Source organism: Muntiacus reevesi, chromosome 6 (genome assembly GCF_963930625.1).
Source record: "Muntiacus reevesi chromosome 6, mMunRee1.1, whole genome shotgun sequence".
In the NCBI taxonomy this organism is placed as follows: Eukaryota; Metazoa; Chordata; class Mammalia; order Artiodactyla; family Cervidae; genus Muntiacus; species Muntiacus reevesi.
Window position 1 is genome coordinate 77,752,757 of NC_089254.1, and position 22,667 is coordinate 77,775,423.

The 22,667-nt window shown below is 38.0% G+C and overlaps 1 protein-coding gene across 2 annotated transcripts in view; it reads left to right on the top strand.

Moving 5' to 3' along the window:
* Nucleotides 1–22,667, top strand: part of VPS41 (VPS41 subunit of HOPS complex) — a 196,849-nt gene that overhangs the window by 18,697 nt on the left and 155,485 nt on the right. For both annotated transcript variants that reach the window (XM_065938976.1, XM_065938977.1), the window contains exon 3: nucleotides 20,356–20,463. In XM_065938976.1, coding sequence (XP_065795048.1) covers nucleotides 20,356–20,463 — 108 coding nt within the window. The remainder of the gene's footprint in view (nucleotides 1–20,355; nucleotides 20,464–22,667) is intronic.

Consider the following 22,667-nt stretch of genomic DNA (forward strand, 5'->3'; position numbering starts at 1 on the left):
TAGTCATATGTGGAAACCTTACTTCCCATTTTTAAAGTACGGTTGTCTTAAATACGTTTCATGTTCATTGAGCTTATCAATTGGTATTAGACATTTTAATTCAAATATCAAATATGCTTTAAGAGGCTTATGAAAAGAGGAATAATCTGGTATGTTTACCCCTACTATCACCCATTTTTATGTTTTCTTTTTAAAGTCCTAAACCTTTTTCTGTTAACTTTTATCTTCTATTCCTTCCTGTTTAGAAAACTTTCTTTAGCCCATTCTTTAGGGATAGATTTGCAAGACACAAATTCTTTTAGTCTTTCTTCATCTGAGAGTGTCTTTATTTCCCTTTCATTTTGGGGGGATGTTTTCATCAGATATAGCATTTATGGTTGATAGTTGTTTACTTTTAGAACTTGAGCAATTATGTGCCACTGCCTTCTGGCCTGTCATTTCGAATGAGAAATCTGTTGTTGTTTGAATTGGTGCTCCCCCATAAGTCATGTGTCATGTTTCCCCGGCTGCTTGCAAGATTTTTTTTTAACGTTAGTATTTAGAAATTTAATTAGGATGTCTCTTAGAGTGGATTTCTTTCACTTCTCTTCTTTGAAATTTGTTTAGCTAATTGAATCTGTAGGTTTATGTCCTTCACCAAATTTGGCAAAAGTTCAATCATTATTTCTTCAAATACTTTTTCAGTTTTATTCTCTTCTCCTTCTGGGACTTTGGTAATATGAATGTTAGTCTTTTTGTTATTGTTCACAGGGCCCTGAGACCATTCATTTTCTTCAGTCTATTTTCTCTGTGTTGTCAGATTGGGTAAGTTCTGTTGATTGATCCCTGAGTTCATTAGTTTTGTCCTGTCATCTCTACTGTTGAACCCAAACTTTGAGTTATTTCTTTTGGGTATTATATTTTCCAGTTCTAAAATTCTCATTTTTTAAAATAGCTTGTTTCTTTGCTGAAAGAGTCTGTTGTTCCATTTGTTTCAAGAGAATTTATAATTGCTTGTTGAAGCACTTTTTTGATGGCTGCTTTAAAAATCTTTGCCAGATAATTCCAACACCTGATTCATTTTGTTCTTAGACATTTTAATGGAAGGCAGTATTTAAATCATGAAGAATCATCAATTACTTCCATTTTTTTTTCAAGTTCACTTATGACTTCCATGTGTCATGCTCCTTGCTTTATTTACATGGATTATTTAATATTGACTGCAGTCCTGTATTAGTCAGGATGCTGCAGTAACAAACAGTTCCAAAATTATAGTAGCTTGACACACCATAGATTTATTTCTGAGTAGAATCAGTGGTGAAGGAAAAGGAAATTGAGGTATTAACAGCACAGAAATACGGTCTTTCCTATTTGTGGACCAGGTGTAATGTGCTGTGGAAAACTTTGTTTATAAAGCTGGAAACAGGCTGTTCTGCTTCATGGAGACATGTATTTTTTAAACCCTACTTTGAATAGGTTCTTGGTGTATTGTTTATTTGGAAGTTTATTCCACCTTTTTGGAGGAGTTTATTGGGTTGTACAAAGAACTTTGCAATAGAAGCATCAAATTGTTAGCCTAACCTTTCAAGATTAAACTTGCACAGCAAGAAGAGAATAACAAGAGGGAAAACCTCAGGCTAAATGGGGATAGCAAGGAAGGAGAAGCGCCCCAAACGGAAATTGAATGTAGTGAGGTCTGCTTTCTACTAAGTAAGGGTTCCAGGGACCTTTTGTTATTCATGAATGCAACTGAATAGCGAAACTAAGACTTACTCTGCCTATGGCATGTGATAACTAACTGTTAATTAGTGTCATTTCTGTCCTTATGATTTTGTTAGCATTGTTAGTAAACCTGCCTTCTAAGTGATGTCCATTCAGATCCGACTCAGGTCTTGCAGATATCACAGTTCGGAGGCCTTGAATGTTGTAGCTGAATTAATTTTAACAAACCAGGAAGACTGACAGGTAGCTGAGCCTACTTAAAATAAACCTATACATAGTTTATGTTGAATGAGGAATTAATTTTAAATGCACCTTCTGGGACATCCAGCACAAGGAGAATTTTTTTTCAGCTTGTTGACATGAAAACCAGTCCTTGGGAGAAATCAGCAGATAGGTTTTTTAAATCAAAATGCATCACACAAAAAGTATTTAACCTGGTGGGTAGAACATTGTGAATCATTTATTGAAACTTAAATTGGTTCTTTACATCTATTAATTTTAATAAACAAATTGTCACAACTAGTAACTAAAATGGTAATGTGCCTTGTTATGAGATTGATTGGTGTGAGAAATGGAGCATGGGATTATAATATATCCTGCCAAATAGCCCTTGGATTAAAATTTTGCTTTTTCATTTAATGAGCTATTAATATTAACAGGTTCTGCTGATTATTGCATCATTCAGGCAAGGATAAACATTCTCTGTGAAGCATATATTATAAAAATTATACATTTGGAAACTTGGTAGAAACTTTCCAGATGCAAGATTTGTGAATCTGTATTTCTGACACTTGTTAGCAATTGGGAAGATGAACATGACTTTCTGGTATGATACATATTTGGACAGAATTTATAATTTTACTACCTAAGGAGAATAAGTTATTTTAAACAGCCAAGATGGATAGATTATTTTCTTTATTCAGCAAATGTTTGAGTAGTAGAATGTTTTGGATGCTAGGATACACCAGCACTTGATAAAGGAGGCAGACAACAAAAACATATATATCAAGTAATAATAAATACGGTGGATAAAAATAAAATAACATTGGGTAGGTGGGCTGTGAAGTGGGCTGAGGGCTGTTGTTTTATCCTGGGCAATCAGGGGAGGCCTCTCTGATAAGGTAGCATTTAAGTAAATATTCAAGGGAAAGGTCTCCTTGGTAAAAGGAAGAACAAATACAGTACCTACAAGTTGGGTCATGATAGAGGTCCTAGAGGATATGAGCTGGGCTGAAGCAGGATGGAAGGAAGTCTTGTCTGAGAAACGCATGGCCAAGAGCTAGAGTCTGAAGTCAGCTTATGGACTTTGGTTTTTACTGTAAAACGGGAAACCATTGGAGGGTGATTGTTTTAGTAAGATCACTTTGTATGATGTTTGAAAGAAGTCAGGGAGTCGTGGCCAGTAGGAAGCAGCAAGACCAGTTAGGAGGTTTTGGCAAAACTCTACCTAGAGGTGATGTAGATTAGGGTATTTTTAAAAAACATTCAATGGCTCTTTATTTTTATTTTATTAATACTTATTTATTTAAGTATTTATTTGACTGTGTCAGGTCTTAGGTGTGGCATACAGGGTCTTTAGTTGTAGCACGTGAGACCTTAAGTTGTGGCATGTGAACTCTTGGGGCTTCTCTGGTGGCTCAGATGGTAAAGAATCTGCCTGTAGTGCAGGAGATACAGGTTTGATCCCTGGGTCGGGCAGATCCCCTGGAGAAGGGAATGACGACCCACTCCAGTATTCTTGCCTGGAGAATTCCATGGATGGAGAAGCCTGGTGGCCTGCAGTCCATCCGACTGTCACTTTTACTTTCATACAAACTCTTAGTTGCAGCATGTGGGATCTAGTTCCCTGACCAGGGATCGAACCTGGGCACCCTGTGTTGGGAGTGCAGAGTCTTAGCCACTGGACCACCTGGAAAGTCCCTCGTGTATTTTTTGAAGTAGAGCCAATGGATTTCTTAACCAGGACATGGAGGTGTGAGTGAGAGAGGAATGAAGGATGAATAGCTAGAATGATGGAGCTCTTGTTAATGAAGATTGGGGAAGTCTCTAGATAGTACTGGTTTTGTTGCTCAGGATGAGTTGGTGGTGATGGTGGTAGTTGGGCATTGTAAATCAGAAGTTCCATTTGGGGTATTTTAAGTTGGAGATATCAATTAGACATCCAAGGGCAAATGTCAAGTAGGCAGTTGGATAAAAAAAGACTCGTGCGGGTCTGGGCTGAAGGTAAGAATCTTTGGATCAACATCTGGATGGTGTTTAAAACTATGAAACTGAATGAGATCTCTTAGGGCATGAGGACAGATAGGTAAGAGACCTGATGTCTGGACCTAGGGGTCCTCTGACTTTTTAGAGATCTGGTACATGAAGAGAAATCTTCAAAAGGGAGTGAGAAGGAGTGACCAGTGAAGTAGTAGAGCACTAGAAAGCAGTGTCCCGGAGGCCAAGGGAGGAATGCGCCTCGGCAGAAAGAACATGGTCAGTTACACCAGATACTGCTTGGAAGAGGAATGAGATGAGGTCTGCGGCTTCACCCTTGGGGCTGTAAAGGTGAGCCCTTTGGTGTGATCCTTGTAAGAGCAGTCATGGTGGCTCGTAGTGGGGAGGTGGCGTTGGAACCTACCTGGAATACGCCCAAGAGAGATGAGTTGGCAAAATGTCTCTGCTCAGAGAAATTCTTAGCTTATGTATTACAAAATGTCGATATTTAGAATGTTCATAAAGGACACATCTCTTTAGTGACTGTTTTTGCCTGTCATTAAAAGGTGTTCAGTAAGCATGCTGCTGCTGTTTTGTTATTTTTGTCCAGCTGTATGCCAGCTACTTTCCAGAAGGCAAGGACCCTGTTGCCAAGTTTTTACTAGCCAGGTGCTTGTAAATGAACAAATGAATTTATCTTCACAACAATTATATAAAACTGGCACTGTATCGTTATTTAGAAGATGGTGAAACCAGGGATTTGAGAAGTCCCTTTGCCAAAAACAAGTAGCAGTGATCAACTCTGACCTCCCGACTCAAGCTGAGATCTGTTTTATCCCACCCTGTGTCTTCAAGAGGATTGTGATTTTAATTTAGGGACAAGTAATGAGAACTCTTTTAGTTTGGGGTTTGGTTTAGGGGATCCAGCACCATAGCCCATCATCATTTTTATTACCTCTGATCCTTTTATTATTCTCAGTAATAGAATAATGGTAGCTAGAATAATGGAAATCTTCATCCTAATTCCTGGAAGCTGTGAACATGTTATGTAATATGGCAAAGGGAATTAGGTTCCTTATCAGCTGACTTTAAGATAGGGATATTATCCAGGTGGGGATCAGTGTAGTCACAAGGTCCTTACAGGTGAAAGAGAGAGGTAGAGAAGGTCAGAGTAATGTTATGTTAGTAGGACTCAACCTACTCTTGCTGGATTTGAAGGAGGAGGCGGGGGAACCCACCGCCAAGGAATGCAGGTGGCCTCCAGAATATGGGAAGACGAGGGACCAGATTCTCGCCTGGAGCCTCCAGAGAGGTTCCCTGCTATCATCCTGGTTTTAGCCCCATGGGATCTGTATTGAGGTCTGTTGAGGTCTGTACTGGGTTGTAAGACAACAAATTAGTGTTGTTTCAAGCCGCTGAGTTGATGGTGATTTGTTACAGAGGCAATGGCAAACTAACACAGTAAATAATGTGATTGTATGATCTTATTTCCTGAGCACTTTTCATTAGTCTTTATTCTCAGAATTTGGGCAGTAAATACATCTGGCAAGGGAGACCATACGGAAAACAGTTGTATTGAAATTGCTATTACTGTCAGAGCTGTATTTATAAAAACTTATCTTTTCTGATAATTGCTCAAGAATGTTGTTTAAATGATAATTCTACTTGGCAATTAGGGCCCAATATTACCCTGTCAAGGCTTTAAGGTATTCTTTTCTGTGCAGACTCAAGAAATGCTATAACAAATCTAAGTAACATGTAGATTTCTTATCATCGTGAGCTATTTCAGTTTGAGTACAACCATTTTTAAATACAGTGATTTATAGATATCCATGTTGTCATATTTCTTTCCTTTGAATATGGCTCTCTTCTCCAAAGACCTCGGTGGAGTAAATAAATCTCTCGAAATAGTATCAGAAGGTTGGGAGTGAGGAAACCCTGTATAAACCTTAAAATTTTAGTCTGTCCTCATCATTTCCATCAGTGGTTGGGCATTTTTGAGATACTTGACCTGGGATGAGTTACTTTTGATCTTTATAAGCATCCAGGAGTGACTGTTGGCTTAGTAAGGAGGGGACTGTAGCATTTCCTTTTACTTTCCTAATAACAAGATTCACACTTAGATATAATTGAAAACATTTTCGAAATGATGTGACCAACTCAACAGTAATACATCTCCATTTTTTGTAAATAGTGTAAAGCAAAGAGGTAATTAAATTGGAAATGTTATGTTTATTCAATTTTATGTCTGGAAATAAACTTAAAAGGGAGGATATGAATTATACAGTTTAAATTTGGGAACTGTAATACAAATAATAATGTTTTTAGTAACTGACATTCACTGGATACATACCTGATACTGTGCTTTAACTCCATACACAAAAATGAACTCAAAATGGGTTAAAGACCTATATGTGAGACCAGACACTACAAAACCCCTAAAGGAAAACATAGGCAGAACACTCTGACTTAAATCTCTGCAAAATTTTTTTCAATCCATCTCCCTGAATAATTGAAATAAAAACAAAAATAAACAAATGGGACCTACATAACAGCTTTTGCACAGCAAAGGAAACAATAAACAAATGAAAAGACAACCCACAGATTAGGAGAAAATACTTGCAAGTGATGTGACTGATAAGGGATTAGTGTTCGAAATTTATAAACAGTTTCTGACTCGTAACAGCATCAAAACAAACAACCCACTCAAAAAATGGGCAGAAGACCTGAATAGACATCTCTTCAAAGAGGACATGCAAATGGCCAATAGGCACATGAAAAGATGTTCAGCATTGCTAGTTATTAGAGAAATGCAAATCAAAACTACAATGAGATATGACCTCCTGCCTGTCAGAATGACCGTCGTCAAAAATTCCACAAACAACAAATGCTGGAGAAGGTGTGGAGAGAAGGGAATCTGTTGGTGGGAATGTAAATTGGTGCAGCCATTATGAAGAGCAGTATGGAGGTTCCTTAAAAAGCTGAAAATAGAGCTACCATATGACCATGCAATCCCATCCCTGGACATATATCTAGAGAAAAACATGATTCAAAAAGATACATGCACCTCAGTGTTCACTGCAGCACTACATAACAATAGCCAAGACATGGAAAGAACCTAAATCTCCATCAACAAAGAAATGATTAAAGAAGATATGGGGGTATGTGTGTGTATGTGTATATATATAATGGAAGTATTACTCAGCTATTAAGAATGAAATAATGCCATTTGCAGCAACATGGATGAACCTAGAGAGTGTTACATTGCCTGAAGTCAGACAGAGGAGGAGAAATATCATGTGACATCCTTTAAATGTGGAATCTAAAAAGAAATGATACAGATGAACTTACGAAAAAGAAAGAGACAGACTTAGAAAACAAACTAATGGTTGTTAGGGGGAAAGGGTAGTTAGGGACTTTGGGAAGGTCATGCACACTGCTACATTTAAAATTGATAACCAACAAGGATCTATTGTATAGCGCATGGAACTCTGCTCAGTATGTGCCAGCCTGGATGGGAGGGGGATTTGAGGAAGAAGGGAGACATGTATATGTATGACTGAGTCCCTTCACCATTCATCTGAAACTGCCACTACATTGTTAATCAACTATACCCTAATACAAAATAAAAAGTTTAAAGTTAAAGAAAAGAAGAGACATGTTTGTTCAGTTTTATATCTGGAAATAAACTCAAAAGGGAGGATACGAATTATACAGTTTAAATTTGGGGGCTATACTGCAAATATTGGTAATGTAACTTACATTCACTGGATACATACCTGATACTGTGCTTTGCATACATTTATTACATTTGATTCTTACAGCAATTCTATAAGGTACATATTCTCCTCCTCCTTTCATGAAAGATGAAGTAACTGAGGCTTTAACTACGTTGCCCAGTACATTAGGACTGTGTATGGTGGAATTGGCATAAGAAAACTTTATTTTGGCTTATTTTGTGATTGGCCACTTGATTATGAATTCCAGTAGGTTTTTAAATGATTTCTTTCCTTTCTTCCCTTGTCCTTTGTTAACAAGTAACATTAGTGATGTATGGATGTGAGAATTGGACTATAAAGAAAGCTGAGCACCAAAGAATTGATGCTTTTGAACTGTGGTGTTGGAGAAGTCTCTTGAGAGTTCCTTGGACTGCAAGGAGATCCAGCCAGTCCATCCTAAAGCAGATCAATCGTGGGTGTTCATTGGAAGGACTGATATTGAAACCGAAACTCCAATACTTTGGCCACCTGATGTGGAGAGCTGACTCATTTGAAAAGACCCTGAAGCTGGGAATGATTGACGGCAGGAGGAGAAGGAGACAACAGAGGATGAGATGGTTGGATGGCATCACCAACTCCATGGACATGAGTTTGGGTAAACTCCGGGAGTTGGTGATGGACAGGGAGTCCTGGCATGCTGTGGTTCATGGGGTCGCAAAGAGTTGGACACGACTGAGCAACTGAACTGAAACTGAACTGAACATTAGTGAACTTTACCAAGATTTTTTTTTTTTTCCTTGACTCCACTACACAGCATGTGGGATCTTAGCTCCTTGATCAGGGATTGAACCCATACCTCCTGCATTGGAAATGCAGGGTCTTACTAACTGGACCTCCAGGGAAATCTCTACCAAGATTTTTTTTGATCATCCTTCTTTCTCATCTCTTACAACATCTCCTAGATTTTTTGCTTTCTATTTGAATAACTCCTTAAAAAATATGTATCATAGTGGGAGTTTGTGCCATGAGTCTTCTGAGCCTTTGTAAAGTGCCCTTGAGGCATATCTACAGGTCAGGCCAGCTCTCTCTGTCTTGGCAAGACAGGGTTCTCTAAAGAAACAGAACCAATGGGCTATGTTTAGGACCAACAGGAACTGGGGAGGGTATGGGAGAAAAGAGGGATCAATTTGAGAGAGATTCAGGAGGATCTGAGAGAGACCAATAGGATCAGAAAGAGAGAGAGAGAAAGATGTATTGTAAGGAACTGACTTGTGTGATTATGGATCTGGCAAGTCCCAAGACCTTCAGGGTGAGTCAGCAAGCTGGACACTCAGAAAGAGCCAATGTTTCGGTTCAAATCCTAAGATAAGAAAAAAGTCACTCACTTGGAAGGCAATTAGGAAGAATGCTTTTACTCAGTGGGAGAGTTTATTTAGACCTTCAACTGATTTGGTGAGGCCCACCCACCACCAAGTTTTCTGTTAATATATGTAGAGTTTGCTTTTTTTAAAAAAAATTTGGCGTATAATTGCTTTACAATGTTGTGTTAGTTTCTGATGTGCAGCAAAGTGGATCAGCCACACACATACATATATCCTTTTTCTTGAATTTCCTTCCTGTTTAGGTCACCACAGAGCATTGAATTGAGTTCCCTGTGTAGGTACAATAGGTTCTCACTAGTTATCTACTTAACGTGTAGAAGTGTGTGTATCAATGTGTCCATCCTAGTCTCCCAAGTCATCCCACTTCTGTCTCCCCCTTGGTATCAATACGTTTGTTCTCTACGTCTGTGTCTCTATTTCTGTTTTGCAAATAAGTTCATATATACCATTTTTCTAGTTTCCACACATTTGCACTAATACATATTTTTCTCTTTTTGACTTCACTCTGTATGACATTCTCTAGGTCCATCCACATCTGTGTAAATGGTAGAATTTTGTTCCTTTTTAGGGCTGAGTAATATTCCATTGTATATATGTACCATATCCTCTCTATCTATTCCTCAGTTGATGGACATTTAGGTTGCTTCCATGGCCGGCTATTGTAAACAGTGCTGAAGTGAACATTGGGGTGTGTGTATCTTTCTGAATTATGGTTTTCTCCAGATGTATGCATAGCCATGAGATTGCTAGGTCATATGATAGTTCTATAGTTAGTATTTTGAGGAATCTCCATACTTTTCTCCATAGCAGTTGTGTCAGTTTGCATTCCCACCAACAGTGTAGCCGAGTTCCCTTTTCTTCATACATTTATTGTTTGTAGAATTTTTGATGATAGCCATTCTGATGGGTATGAGGTGGTACCTTATTGTAGTCTTCATTTGCATTTTTCTCTAATAATTAGTGATGCTGAACATCTTTTCATGTTTGTTGGCCATCTGTATGTCTTCTTTAGGTCTTATGTCTATTTTTTAGTTGGATTGTTTCTTTTTTTATATTGAGCTGCATGAGCTCTTTGTATACTATGGAAGTTAATTCCCTGTCAGTTGCTTCCTTTGCAAATATTTCTCCCATTTTGACGGTTGTCTTTTTGTTTTGTTTATGATTTCCTTTGCTGTACAGAAGCTTTAAAGTTTCATTAGGTCCCTTTTGTTTATTTTTGTTTTTATTTTCATAGGGTTTGCTTTATGATATGCTGCTTTAAATTTTTACATTTACATTCATGCCTCAGATAACTGAACTATTTCTTTTCTTTTTTTTCCTTTCAAAACTTTTCTTCAAGAGTTTTGATATTACAGTTATGCTTCCCTGGTGGCTTAGCAATAAAGAATCCACCTGCAATGCAGGAGAGGTGGGTTTGATCCCTGGGTTGGGAAGGTCCCCTGCAGGAGGAAATGGCAACCCACTCTAGTATTCTTAACTGGGAAATCCCATGGACAGAGTTACCTGGTGGGCTACAGACCATGGAGTCGCAAAGAGTCAGACACAGCTTAGCAACTAAGCACGCACACGCAGACTTTGGACTTACTAATTATTTAGTTTTCTGTTTTTTTAATGCATCTTTGCTTTTACCTTTATTTGTGTTCTCTGGTTGCCTGAAATTCCCACCTCCCTGCTACCAGTGTTTTTTTGGTCCTGCAGTACTTAAAACTGGGACTCCCAAACCACCAGTAATGCACTGTTCAGGGGTCAGGGTCTTACAGTCTCTGCCTGTAGGAGGGAGGTGGAAATCGATGGTAGCCAGGGTTGAAGGTGCAGGCGTGGAGAAACAGTGGGCAAAAACTGCAGTCACCATCTAGAAAAAACAGCCCCTAGTGGGTGGGGCAGGTATCTGCTCTGCCAAGTGGGATAGGCTCTGAGTCATGAGCATGAAGCTTTGGTGGTGGTGGTTCAGTCGCTCAGTCATGTCCAGCTCTTTGTGACCCCACGGACTGCAGCATGTCAGGCTTCCCTGTCCTTCACTATCTCCTGGAGTTTGCTCAAACTCATGTCCACTGAGCTTTGGTGGGAGAGCCTAAAGCATCTTTTGTACATTTTGTTCAGGTGGGTTAAGTTTTCATGAAACAAGTCAAAATGTGTCATGAGTTCAGATTCATACTCACCATATGTATCTACTTTTTCTTAATTTTGGTAATGGCTTATCTTAATTTTTTATTGCTATTTGGGGAGTTTATCTGTATCTGTTTCTTTAAGGAAATTTTTGAAAAGCTGTCAGAGGCCTGGGTCTGAGTAGCTAGCCACGTGCTCCTTTGCACCTGGGATAAGAAATGGGCAATAGAAAGATGCTTGAGAGGTATTTAATCTCCTTTGTCAACAAAAATAATCTCAAAACCTGTGGCACTTTTTAATGTAACAGTAAACCTGTAAATTATAAATCAATGTGAAGTGTTTTATTAAAATTGAATTTGTAGGACCTCTATGGTTGTTGCTTCTATTTGCTACTGTTTCCCTCTCTTTGGTACCTCCCCCTGCCTACCCCCTCCCCCAGCTGTGTCTGTAAATATTTTACATAATATTGTACGTAATTTAGGTAATCTCTCCTTTTCCCTGCTGTGCTACGATTGGGATTTTCTTGTGTGGAAATCTAAATGAGAATGTCTCTGAAAAGCTTCTCACTAAACTCTGTCTGCTGTTACGATGTACTTGTGTTTTCACTGGTCTTTGTTAGGTACCCACAGTTTTGTTAGGTGAAGTTCAGAACAATGAATAGGCCTAAACCCTGCTTCTAAGGATCTTGTGATCACCATGGGATATTGGGAAGAAAGAAAGAGAGGGTTATGTTGGATTAAGTGGCGGAAATTGTCCACCTGAATGGCATATCTTGAAGATTGGTCAGGTTATTCCATATGGCTGGAAGGAAATGAAAAGCTTATTTGCTTTTCTCATTCCTCCCCCCGCCCCCCGCCCCCACTCTCTATATTCTTATCGCTTTCCCAATATAAAATAAATGATGGGAGTTGATCCTGTTTATGGTATGTGGCTTAGGGCATGGAAACCTTCACCTTATTTTTTTTTCCTCCCTGAATTGAACATGAAATTCTGATACTACAGGGCAAAGGAGAGACCAGGATTTATGAAGACTGCATATCTTGTGAATCTTAAGTAGACCTCTTCAATTATTAGAGGCTCAACTTTTTCTCACTTCTGTAGGCAAAGTATTGACAGGGGAAGGAGCATGGTTTTGAGAGACAAGTCTTAGTTCAGTAGATGTAAAGTTTTGAAAAGAATGTTGAATAATGGCTTGAAAATGTATAAAATACAGTAATTCTATAATAAATGAAATAATTAATTTAGAAAATTTAGAAAATATTGGCAGTAGCCATGGTAATTTTTTTTTTTTTAAACTTTCTGGCTGCCCCATGCAGTATGCTGGATCTTAGTTCCCCAACCAGAGATCGAACTCACACTCCTTGCATTGAACGTGGAGTCTTAACTACTGGACCACCAGGAAAGTTCCATCACAGTAGTGATTTTTAATTGCCGCCTTCTATAATGTTCACAGCAACCCTCCAATGGAAGTCCTGTTATCACTCCCAGTCTATATGTGAAGAAAAAGCTTAGGAGGATAACCATTTTGATGTTTGTTTTTCTCATTTACCTCCCACATGTGTGTATACATTTCTTTAGTAACATTTGGATCGTGCAGAGCAGGTTTTTATGACCTACTTATTCACCTAGTAAGACATTTTGAGAACCTTCCCCTTTCTTATCAAATCGTCTTTGAAAACAGATTTTAAGGTCGGTGTAATATTTAATCTTGTGAAGTTTGTTTAACCCGGGGTTTCTTGACCTTGGCATTGTTGGCATTTGGGGAGGGAAAATTTTTTGTTCTGGAAGATTGTCTCATCCATTGTAGAATGTTTAGCTTCGTCCCTGCCCTCTACCCACTAGATATCAATAGCATTTTCTCCGCCAACTCAGTTGTGACAACAAAAATTTTCCCAGACATTGCCAAGTGAGTGAACCGGGGAAACAACATTGCCTCCAGTTGAGAACCACTTATTTAACCATGTGCACCTTAAGCTTTTAAATATAGTATATACTTATGAGTAGGCTCATTGAGATTTTCTATCTATATGAAGAAGTAGACTTACATCATCTAGAATACATTTATGAGCTCCTAATTTTAGCTACTTGTTTTTGATAATATGTTTTAAGTAATAGCAGTATTGCTTGAAAGTAAAAAACTTTTAACAGCATTATTTGCATTCATATAAGAGTGTAATTGCTTGTCTGTCACCAGTCTGATGGAAAGGCATCGTGGGAGCTTTGACCAGAGTTGTTTTATTGTAGGTGAATTCCATTATCTCCATGTCACTTTCTTAAAAAGTTTGGTCATTGAGGCAGCTATAATACCTTGTGTTATAAATGGAAACTAGGAGTTACTCTCTTGGCTTGTTTATGTAGTTTTCTTGATATGTTTTGACATTTTAGAAGGATATATGAAACCAGCTTTCCTACCAGATGGTCATCTTTTTGTGTAAATAAAATCATCCTTTTGTAATAGAGCTATAACCTATAATAGTTAATAGTTGCATTTGCCCTTTTAAGGAGGTGGCATTCAGTTGGGAAGGACACAAATACAAAATCAATAAAAATCCTTATTTCCTGATAAATTTTGAATCTTACAGTTATTCTTTTCTTGTACAGTTTTTCTCATCATAAATCCCTTTTTGTGGAAAAGTTTAAGACTGATATGACATAGGTGGAGATGTCCTTTATTGGTGACATTACAGTTTCAAATAAATGTATATGCCTGATAAAATATATATATTTCTTAACTCTCTGTATTAATTGTTGTTAGTAAAGTTGATACAATTCCTGTTGTAGTACAGACTTCTATTCCTCAAAAATTTGTTAGTTGTATTTTTTGAGACCTCAAATTATGTGTTTTGATTGACTTACAGTATAATTTCAATTATGGTAATTATAATTCTTGAGAAAATGTTCTAGAGGAGGAAAGCCTTTATACCTTCAGACCAATGGCTGATGATTGATTTGCTTTTTATTAACACTTGGTTTTTTCCTGTGGAAGTTGAAGCTGCTCTTTTTTTTAGACAATGAGAATTTTGTTTTGTTTTTGAGGATGTTAGTGTTCCCTATTTTATCTAGCTTTAAAACATTGGATATTTATTAAAAGGAATTTGCCCCTGGTCAGATGTAGTTGATGACAAGAGGTCAACGCACCCATTCATCTTATTAAAATTCCTAGGGGTTCAGCTGAGGTCTCTCTCATCGGTGAGTCTAGCTGAGATGAAGGCATCTCCATAGAGTGAGATTGTAAATTGTCTAGGAACACTCCACTGGTGATACTTTCACTGGTTAACTTGGATTTTGTAAACATCTCATTTCACCCCTCTTGTATATCACTATTGTTTTGTGGAAAAAGGAAAAAAAAAAAAATGAAACAAGACAAAATTGTATTTTAACAAAGAACTGATAACCAGAAATAAAATTGAGTTCTAGATTCATAAAAACCATAGAAGATATAATGATCTTTCTGTTAACCGCTGAATTCATATGACACATTTTTTTTTAAAGTAAAATTCAGGTCTTCATTTAGACTGTCACATTGTACATAAACTGTATTGATGTGTGAAAGATGGGGTTAGAGTTAAAAACAGGATGAAAAATTGGTTATAAATGCTGAACAGTTTTTTCTTGTACAGAAAAATTATTAGGTGAAAAGTACGATATTCTTGTTGGTTATGTAATTCTAAGTTAAGTGATGGGATTTTCTCTATGTACATTTACCCTGTGCTGTTAGTAACAAATTGTTAAATAGTTTTTGAGGCAGAAATCTGTAATTACCTTAGTCTGTTGTCCCCAAAGCGACTTTTTCACTTTCGGTTCAAAACTAAGTAAAAATGGTCATGATAAGAAATTTATTTTCAGATATTTTAGAATCCTACAGGATGATCTAAAGGACTTGTCTTTAATTAAAAGTGTTATCCACTTAGTGAAAGTCCATGTTATTTGAGGAATTGATTCTTTTTAAAGAAAAGCTTCAGATTTTTCTTGTATGAGTAAATGTCACTCTGTTCATATCTTCGCTTAACTGCAAGTCAGGACTTGTACTGTTCCTCTAGGTTGTCATAGAAACGCAGTTAACTGTCATCTCAACTCAGACTGTTGATGGTTTTATTTGTAGGCTTGCAAGATTATTAAAATTTAACACAAATTATTGATTTGCTTTTTATTAACACTGGATTGTTTTCTATGGAAGTTCAAATTGCATGAAAGTCTTTTTTTTCTGTTTAATTTTTTTTTACAGTGAAACTCTATATTAAATCTACCTGATTTTTAAAATGTTTTTTATTTAAAATGTGATATATAGTCTGCAGCAGTAGAATAACCTCTGCGAATTGTGTTTTTGAATCACTTTCCATTTTCTTTGTTTACAGCAAGCAGAAAACACCTTAAAAAATTCACCTTTAGCCCGCTTTTAACTTAACATAAAAGATACCTGTCAGAAAAGCGTGAAATGCTACATCAAGTGCCTAATATTGGAGTTTTCATTTTATTTATGGTTTTTGAAGCCTAGCACGAATGCTTCAGTGAGCTGTGCTTTGAAAGTATTTATTTTTGTATACTTATGTGAGAGAAATTATTTAGTTTCCACTTATGAATAAGACAGGCAAACCTTATTTACAGTAACTTTATCTAATGGTCCGTGGTTGAGTGCTTTTATGCAAAATAGTCCAGAGGCTAGAATTAACTTTTCACATTGGATGCACATTTGATGTCCAGAGTTGAACAACATGTGGCATCTTATTATAAAGACTAACATTCAGGATTCAATTTGTATTTAACGCATTTACTTCAGAATGCACACATCATGCCTTGGCTACATTTAGTGTTAACTTTGTAATGGTTTCTCTTTCTCGCTTGTATTAGATATATAAGTAGAAGTGTTTATTTGTTGCTTTTTGTAATTTTTCTATTTCTAGATTTTTTAAAGACTGGGTTAATTAGCTATTTGATATTTTAATAACAGATCCTTTTTGGACATGCGACAACTCATTGGGCTGAGGCGATTATTGTTAGCACGTTTTTAAAGAAGGGTAGGGCTTATTTTAAGGACCTATGCACATGCTACTTCCTTCTGTGGCTATTAGTTCTTGGAGTTATTCTTAAAAAGTTAGTAGGTAGACCATCTCTGGTTTTACCACCCTTTTACTAAATCAACAACTAATAACTTGTGTATACTTGGAGAAGAAAATTTAAGACAGTTCATCAGTAGACATGGAATATTGATTTTTTTATTAAACTAGGTTTATTGCTCTTAAAATTTTATTACTCCTCTTGTAGCTAGTCTGCATGATGCCCCCCGGTGATTCTCGCCTCTTATTATTCCTGCCTTTATGTCCTCCCCTCCCATTGAATCATGGCCATGATCAACATCCAGGAGTACTGTAGAAGCGACAGCATGTGACCGCTGAAGCTCGGTCGTAAAGAACATTAGGGTTTCCACTGTGCGTTCTCTTGCACCACTCACTCTGGGGGAAGTCTCCTTTGCCACATTCCAAGGACATTGATGCACCCCTTTGGAGAAGTCCAGGAGGCCAGCGACTGAAGCCGCCTGTCAACACCCAGCGCCAACTCGCTACCCATTTGGGTAAACCACCTGAGAAATCATTACTCTAACCCCAGTCAAGTCTCCAGATGCCCAACTCACACCTTGCCTGCATCCCCGGAAGAGATCTTGAATCTCAGGCACCCAATGAAGCCACTTGTGTATTGTTTACCCACTGGAACTCCATTAAATAGCACATATTTATTGTTGTTTTAGGGCTTCCCAAGTGGCTCAGTGGTATAGAATCCACCTGCCAGTGCAGGAGACAGAGGTTTGATCCCTGGGTCAGGAAGATCCCCTGGAGCAGGAAACGGTAACCCACTCTAGTGTTCTTGCCTAGGAAAGCCCATGGACAGAGGAGCCTGGCAGACCTACAGTCTGCGGAGTCACAAAAGAGTCAGACCGTGACCTAGTGACTAAACAGCAGCAGTATTGTATTAAGTCAGTAAATGCTGGAATAATATCCATCTATCTGTAACCAATGTACCTGCTAAATAAATACATTTTACACATTTCCTGTTGATCACAGTTTATAGTTTTTTGTAGGCATAAAAATCTTGGAGGTGTCTATTGTGATTTGTAGTGTAATTTTCATAGGCATTTGGGGTAGTATATTAAATGAGGCATTGATGTTAGAGCATTCGTAACTGAATTTGAATTTTAGCTTTGCTTTCTATCCACTGTGTATCTTAATGAAATTACCTAAAATTTCTGATCATCAGTTTTTACTGAAAAATCTGTAAAATGGGATAATGATGTTTAACTCACCATAATCTTTTTTTTTTTTAAAGTCAGGATCAAATGAGATATCTAGTGTTAAGTCTATAGCATAATGGTTGATATGTCTCATCTTTTCAGTTTATCCAGAAACGAGCTGCTTTCCATGTGAAGTAGGTCTTTGCCCCAGGGATAAAGATTTCTGTAGCCATCTAAGTTCATGGTCTCTGTATGATTGTTGATTAGTATTATAATCTTTAAGAAGTCCAGTACTTAAGAGTCTACAAGTCATTTTTTTTTAATGTAATTTTCTTTTTACTGTGATGTGCCTAGCTGTGATTTTCTTCATACTTATATTGCTTCAGTTTGCAAAGCTTCTTGATCTTGTGGGTTGATGTCTTATAAGTTTTGGAAAACTCTCAGTTGCTTCCTTTGTAAGTATTCTTCCTATCCCTCCTCCCTCCCAGTTTTCTATTTTCCTTATCCTCGTGGGACTATATTGAAAAATGTTAGACCCTTTTCACTGTGTCCCACATATCGCACATAATTTTTTGTATTTTCCATCCGTCTCCTTCCCTGAGCTTCTCTTTGGATATCTTTTGACCTGTTTTTCATTACTAATCCTGTCCTCTGCTTTGCTAATCTGTTGAACTATAATATTGAGTTCTTAATTTCAGTTATATTTTTCAGTTCTAAAATTATCGTTTGATTTTTTTTTTTTACAGATTGCAGTTTTGTGTTGAAATCTTTTTATCTATTTCATTCATCTTTTTAAAAAAACACACTTTATAATAATTAAAATAATTATATTAAGGTCCTTTTCTGCTAACTCCAGTATCTAGGTCATGCATGGGTCTGTGTTTTCATTTTGTTTAACACACTTTTTTTCTCCTTGATGTTTAGTTATTTGGTCCTGTCATGTGGCACACCTGGTAGTTTTTGTTAATTGAATTCTTAGTACTGTAAGTGAAGAATTGTTGAAGCCCAACAGTATTCTTTCTTTAAGGAACCACCCTTTCCCTTACTGGACAGATAGGTTGGGGGTTGTGTACCTTACTCTAGTCAGGGAATGAATTGAGGCAAAGCTCGACAGACATTTTGGGCAGCTATCTGTGTTTGTGTCCTGGGGACCAGGAGTCCCAAATGAGAGGCTTTGTTTTTTTTTTTTTTTTTTTTTTTTTTAAATATTATTTTATTAGTTGGAGGCCAATCACTTTACAACATTTCAGTGGGTTTTGTCATACATTGACATGAATCAGCCATATAGTTACACGTATTCCCCATCCCGATCCCCCAAATGAGAGGCTTTGGTATTCACCAGGACCTCATCTAATTTTCTTCCTAACATGTCAAGGCAGCGCGTTTGCATTTTTGAAGCTTTCTGTTTAGCCTTTTTTTTTTTTAATCTTTTTTTACCTTATGTGGTTTTGGAAATTAGCAGTTATTTTTTGGGGAAAAGTGGCTGTGTGACAAACTCCCTTCTTTGCCTCTCTCTTCTACCGGGTATGACCCCATCAGGCCTCCAGTCCCCACAAGTACCAGAAAGTAAAAGTGTTAGTCACTCAGTCCTACCAGATTCTTTACAATCCCATGGACTCTCTTTAACCCCATGGACTGCAGCCTGCCAGGCCCTTCTATCCATGGAATTCTGAAGGCAAGAATACTGGAGTGGGATCTTCCTGACCCAGGGCTTGAACCTAGGTCTCCTGCATTGCAGGCAGATGCTTTACTCTCTGAGGCATCAAGAAAGCCCAGAAGGTTGCTGTTTTCCACACTCTCAAGCGTGGCCATCTTTCTAGGCAGAGAATCTCAGCCTCCTGTTGATAAGTGCCTCCAGGAAGAAATGACTATAGAATGCCAGCTGGCCTCTCCATGGTTTCTCCACCACCTTGGAATCATACTTCTAGTTCAGACTGCCTCAGCAGCCCTTTAATTGATGCCTTAGACTGATATTGCTCTATATTTCATTAAACATTCCTAGGTATTCTGGTTGGGATCATCAGTGTACCAGCTACCCAAATGTTAGCTGGAAGGTGAGGACCACACAATTATTTTTGAAGGAAGTGATGAGTAAACTGTTTTTGTGGACTACTCTTCTGGCCAGTTTTTTTCTACCACAGTTGTCACTATATGCATATTTCCTTCTCATTGTATGTTGATGCAGTAAAATAAATATTTTTCTGAATCATTGTCTTAATTTTTATAACTAATCTTGATTTATTAACTCCTGGCCTTTATAGACAGTCTAGATTCCAAACTTTGTAACTCTGAAGATTAAGGATGTCTTATGATGCTATATCAACAGTGAAATTGAACATCTAAAGTTAGTAATAACATATATAAAAGATTAAGAACATTTTAGTGCATAAGTAGGTTTATTCAGATGATAGTCAGCAGTGTATATTCTAACATAAACTAAGTAGTAATATCATTCATGATTTCTCAGTTATTTAAAATTAATATTAAAATATTTTTATCTGAACAAGTATGTACTTTGCTTTATATAAAATTTCTGATTTTATTTCATTTTAATTTTTATAATTTTTCTAAATAAAATCGGATATTCTCAAATCTGACAAAAGTGCTTGCAATCTTGAAATACAGAATTTGTGTCTTTTGGGAGTTTTTTGTATTCCTGTCTCACTGCTGTGTTTTATGTCCATGAGGGCACATTGACAAGTATTTTGCCTGTGCACCTTTTATTGGCTTTTGTCCGAATAGTGGGACAGACGGTTTTGTATTTTCTCAATATGCTAAAGCTGTTTACTGTCAACAGAAGGTATATGTAGTCCTCTTTCCAGCTTTCAGATTTATTCTGCCTTTGAAGTTGTAGCAGTTGATAGGCCAGTTGGAAAAATGAAACATGAGAATCTTAACCCTTAGCTGTAGTTGTGGTTGTTGACAGTCATTGAGGGAACCACCTCTGGTTCCACCTTACAACATGTGTTTTGAGTCTTTGACTTTTCAGATATGTCCTTGAGGGCTGTCATTTCTGTTTTCCATGCAGGAAGAAGAGAGTGAAGAGGAGCCCAAACTGAAGTACGAAAGGCTGTCTAATGGGGTAACTGAAATCCTTCAGAAGGATGCTGCTAGCTGCATGACGGTCCATGACAAAGTAAGGTGGCCTGTGGAGGATGCTTCTGTAACTCGTTTCTGTTATATGTTTGCTGATGCATTGAGGTCTGATGCTTTGGGTGGTGGTTTTTTTACAGTAATTGTGTCTCCCTGCCACTCTTCCTCTCTTCTTTCTCACCAGTGAAAAACTCAAACAACAACCAGAGATATTATATCAACGTATTTGTACACACACATACACCACCCATGGCCACAGTGTATCAAATAGAAGAGGATGATGGTTGTGAAAGATCTGGAGCAAGGGATTCTCAGTAACTCTGGCACTTAATTCCTCAGATCTTATGTAGTAGAGTAGGAAATTGTTAAGATGAGAAATATTCTGGAGCTCATTGCTTTTGTAAGAGTAGATTGGAGGCCTTAGGAATCAATAGAAAGGCCCCAAATTATTTTTATGTATTATATGAATAAATAAATATATTCCACATCTCAGTCTTCATTATAGAAAAACCCCCCACCAACTTTTTGAGTCCAGACTAAGTACTATACAGGATCCTTATCCCATTATAGACCAAAACAATCCAGGACATAATTGGAATATTAGAAGCAAGGCATTCTGATCATTGCTCCCTTTTCCCCATGAGCACTATGAGTGAGCCTTGGTACCTCCACTGAAGGCAGGCGCCTGGCTCTGATCCATCTCTTGGCTTTATCCCCTTGTTTCTATCAGTATTGCCTCATCTGTCTCCTTGCCTCTACCCAGTTCCCCTTTATTACAGATTTCATTCTGTTATAAATAGATCCTGCTTTCAGCATGCCAACAGGACCTGTGTTTTCTCTATTGTTTTTCCAGAACACTTTCCTTCAGCCCTGTTTCATCTCTCTACCCTTAAGGCCACATTCTGGAGGCCTTATGTCCATCCCTGGAACTTGAAGATATTCTGGGCAACACTCTTAATCTTTTTGTCCTTCAGGCTTTTGTGTTTGTCTTCCCACTAACCCTGTTTTGTGACTTGATGGAGCCCTGATCTCTAATCCATTCTTTTTCTTTTCTGTCTCTGTCAAGTGGTTTCTAACTTAAGTTTACCAGCAGATTCAATTCTCTAATGGCCCTGCTCTCAAGGATGCCCCACACCACCCGCCTCAACCCCACCGCCCCAGCTAAACTCAGCTTAGTCAGTGCTTTAACAACAAGGTCACCCGCCATGTGCTGGTACACCTTGTGTGCGAGGTGTACATGTCACTTAACGGGCTGATATTTATTTGTCCTTCATCAGCTCCTTCATTCCCAATCCGCCTTTTCAGCCACCATCCCTATACTCTCAGACGATGATGTCATTTCTGTTTCATTAAGAAAATGGAAACTATCAAGCATGATCAGCCTCAATTTCTGACTGTTTGCCCAGCTCATCCTTCCCCTCCTGCTTATGGTCCTTTTTGGCCACATCTGTCATTCACTTCGTTTCATCCCTTCTCTCCTAGCGATCCATGCTGTATCATGGAACAGACATAACTCTAGCCCCACGTAACCACTGATCTACTTTCTGATTCTGTAAATGAGCCAATTTTTGATATTTCATGCTTTTGTTGTTGTATAGTCACTGAGTCATGTATGACTTTTTGCATCCCCATGGACTGTAGCACGCCAGACTCCTCTGTCCTTCACTGTCTCCCAGAGTTTGCTCAAATTCACGTCCACTGAGTCAGTGATGCTCTCTAACCATCTCATCCTCTGCCACCCCCTTCTCCTTTTGTCTTCAGTCTTTCCCAGCATCAGGATCTTTTTCCAATGAGTCTGCCCTTCACATCAGATGGCCAAAGTATCGGAGCTTCAGGTTCAGCATCCCAGTCCTTCCAGTGAAGGACTTTCAGTGAAGAGTATTCACTATATACAGTGAAGAATATTCAGGGTTGATTTCCTTTAGTATTGACTGGTTTGATCTCCTTGTTGTCCAAAGGACTCTCAAGAGTCTACTTCAGCACCACAGTTCAAAAGCATCAGTTCTTGTGAGCTGGTAGCTCAGTCAATAAAGAATCCACCTGCACTGCAGGAGATCTGAGTTCGATCCCAGCTCGAGAAGATCCTGTCGGGAAGGAAATGGCAACCAGCTCCAGGATTCTTGCCTGGAAAATTCCATGGACGGAGGAGCCTGGTGGGCTACAGTCCATGGATTTGCAAGAGTTGGACCTGAATTAGTGATTAAGCCATGTCCTACTTTATGGTCCAACTCTCACATCCATACATGA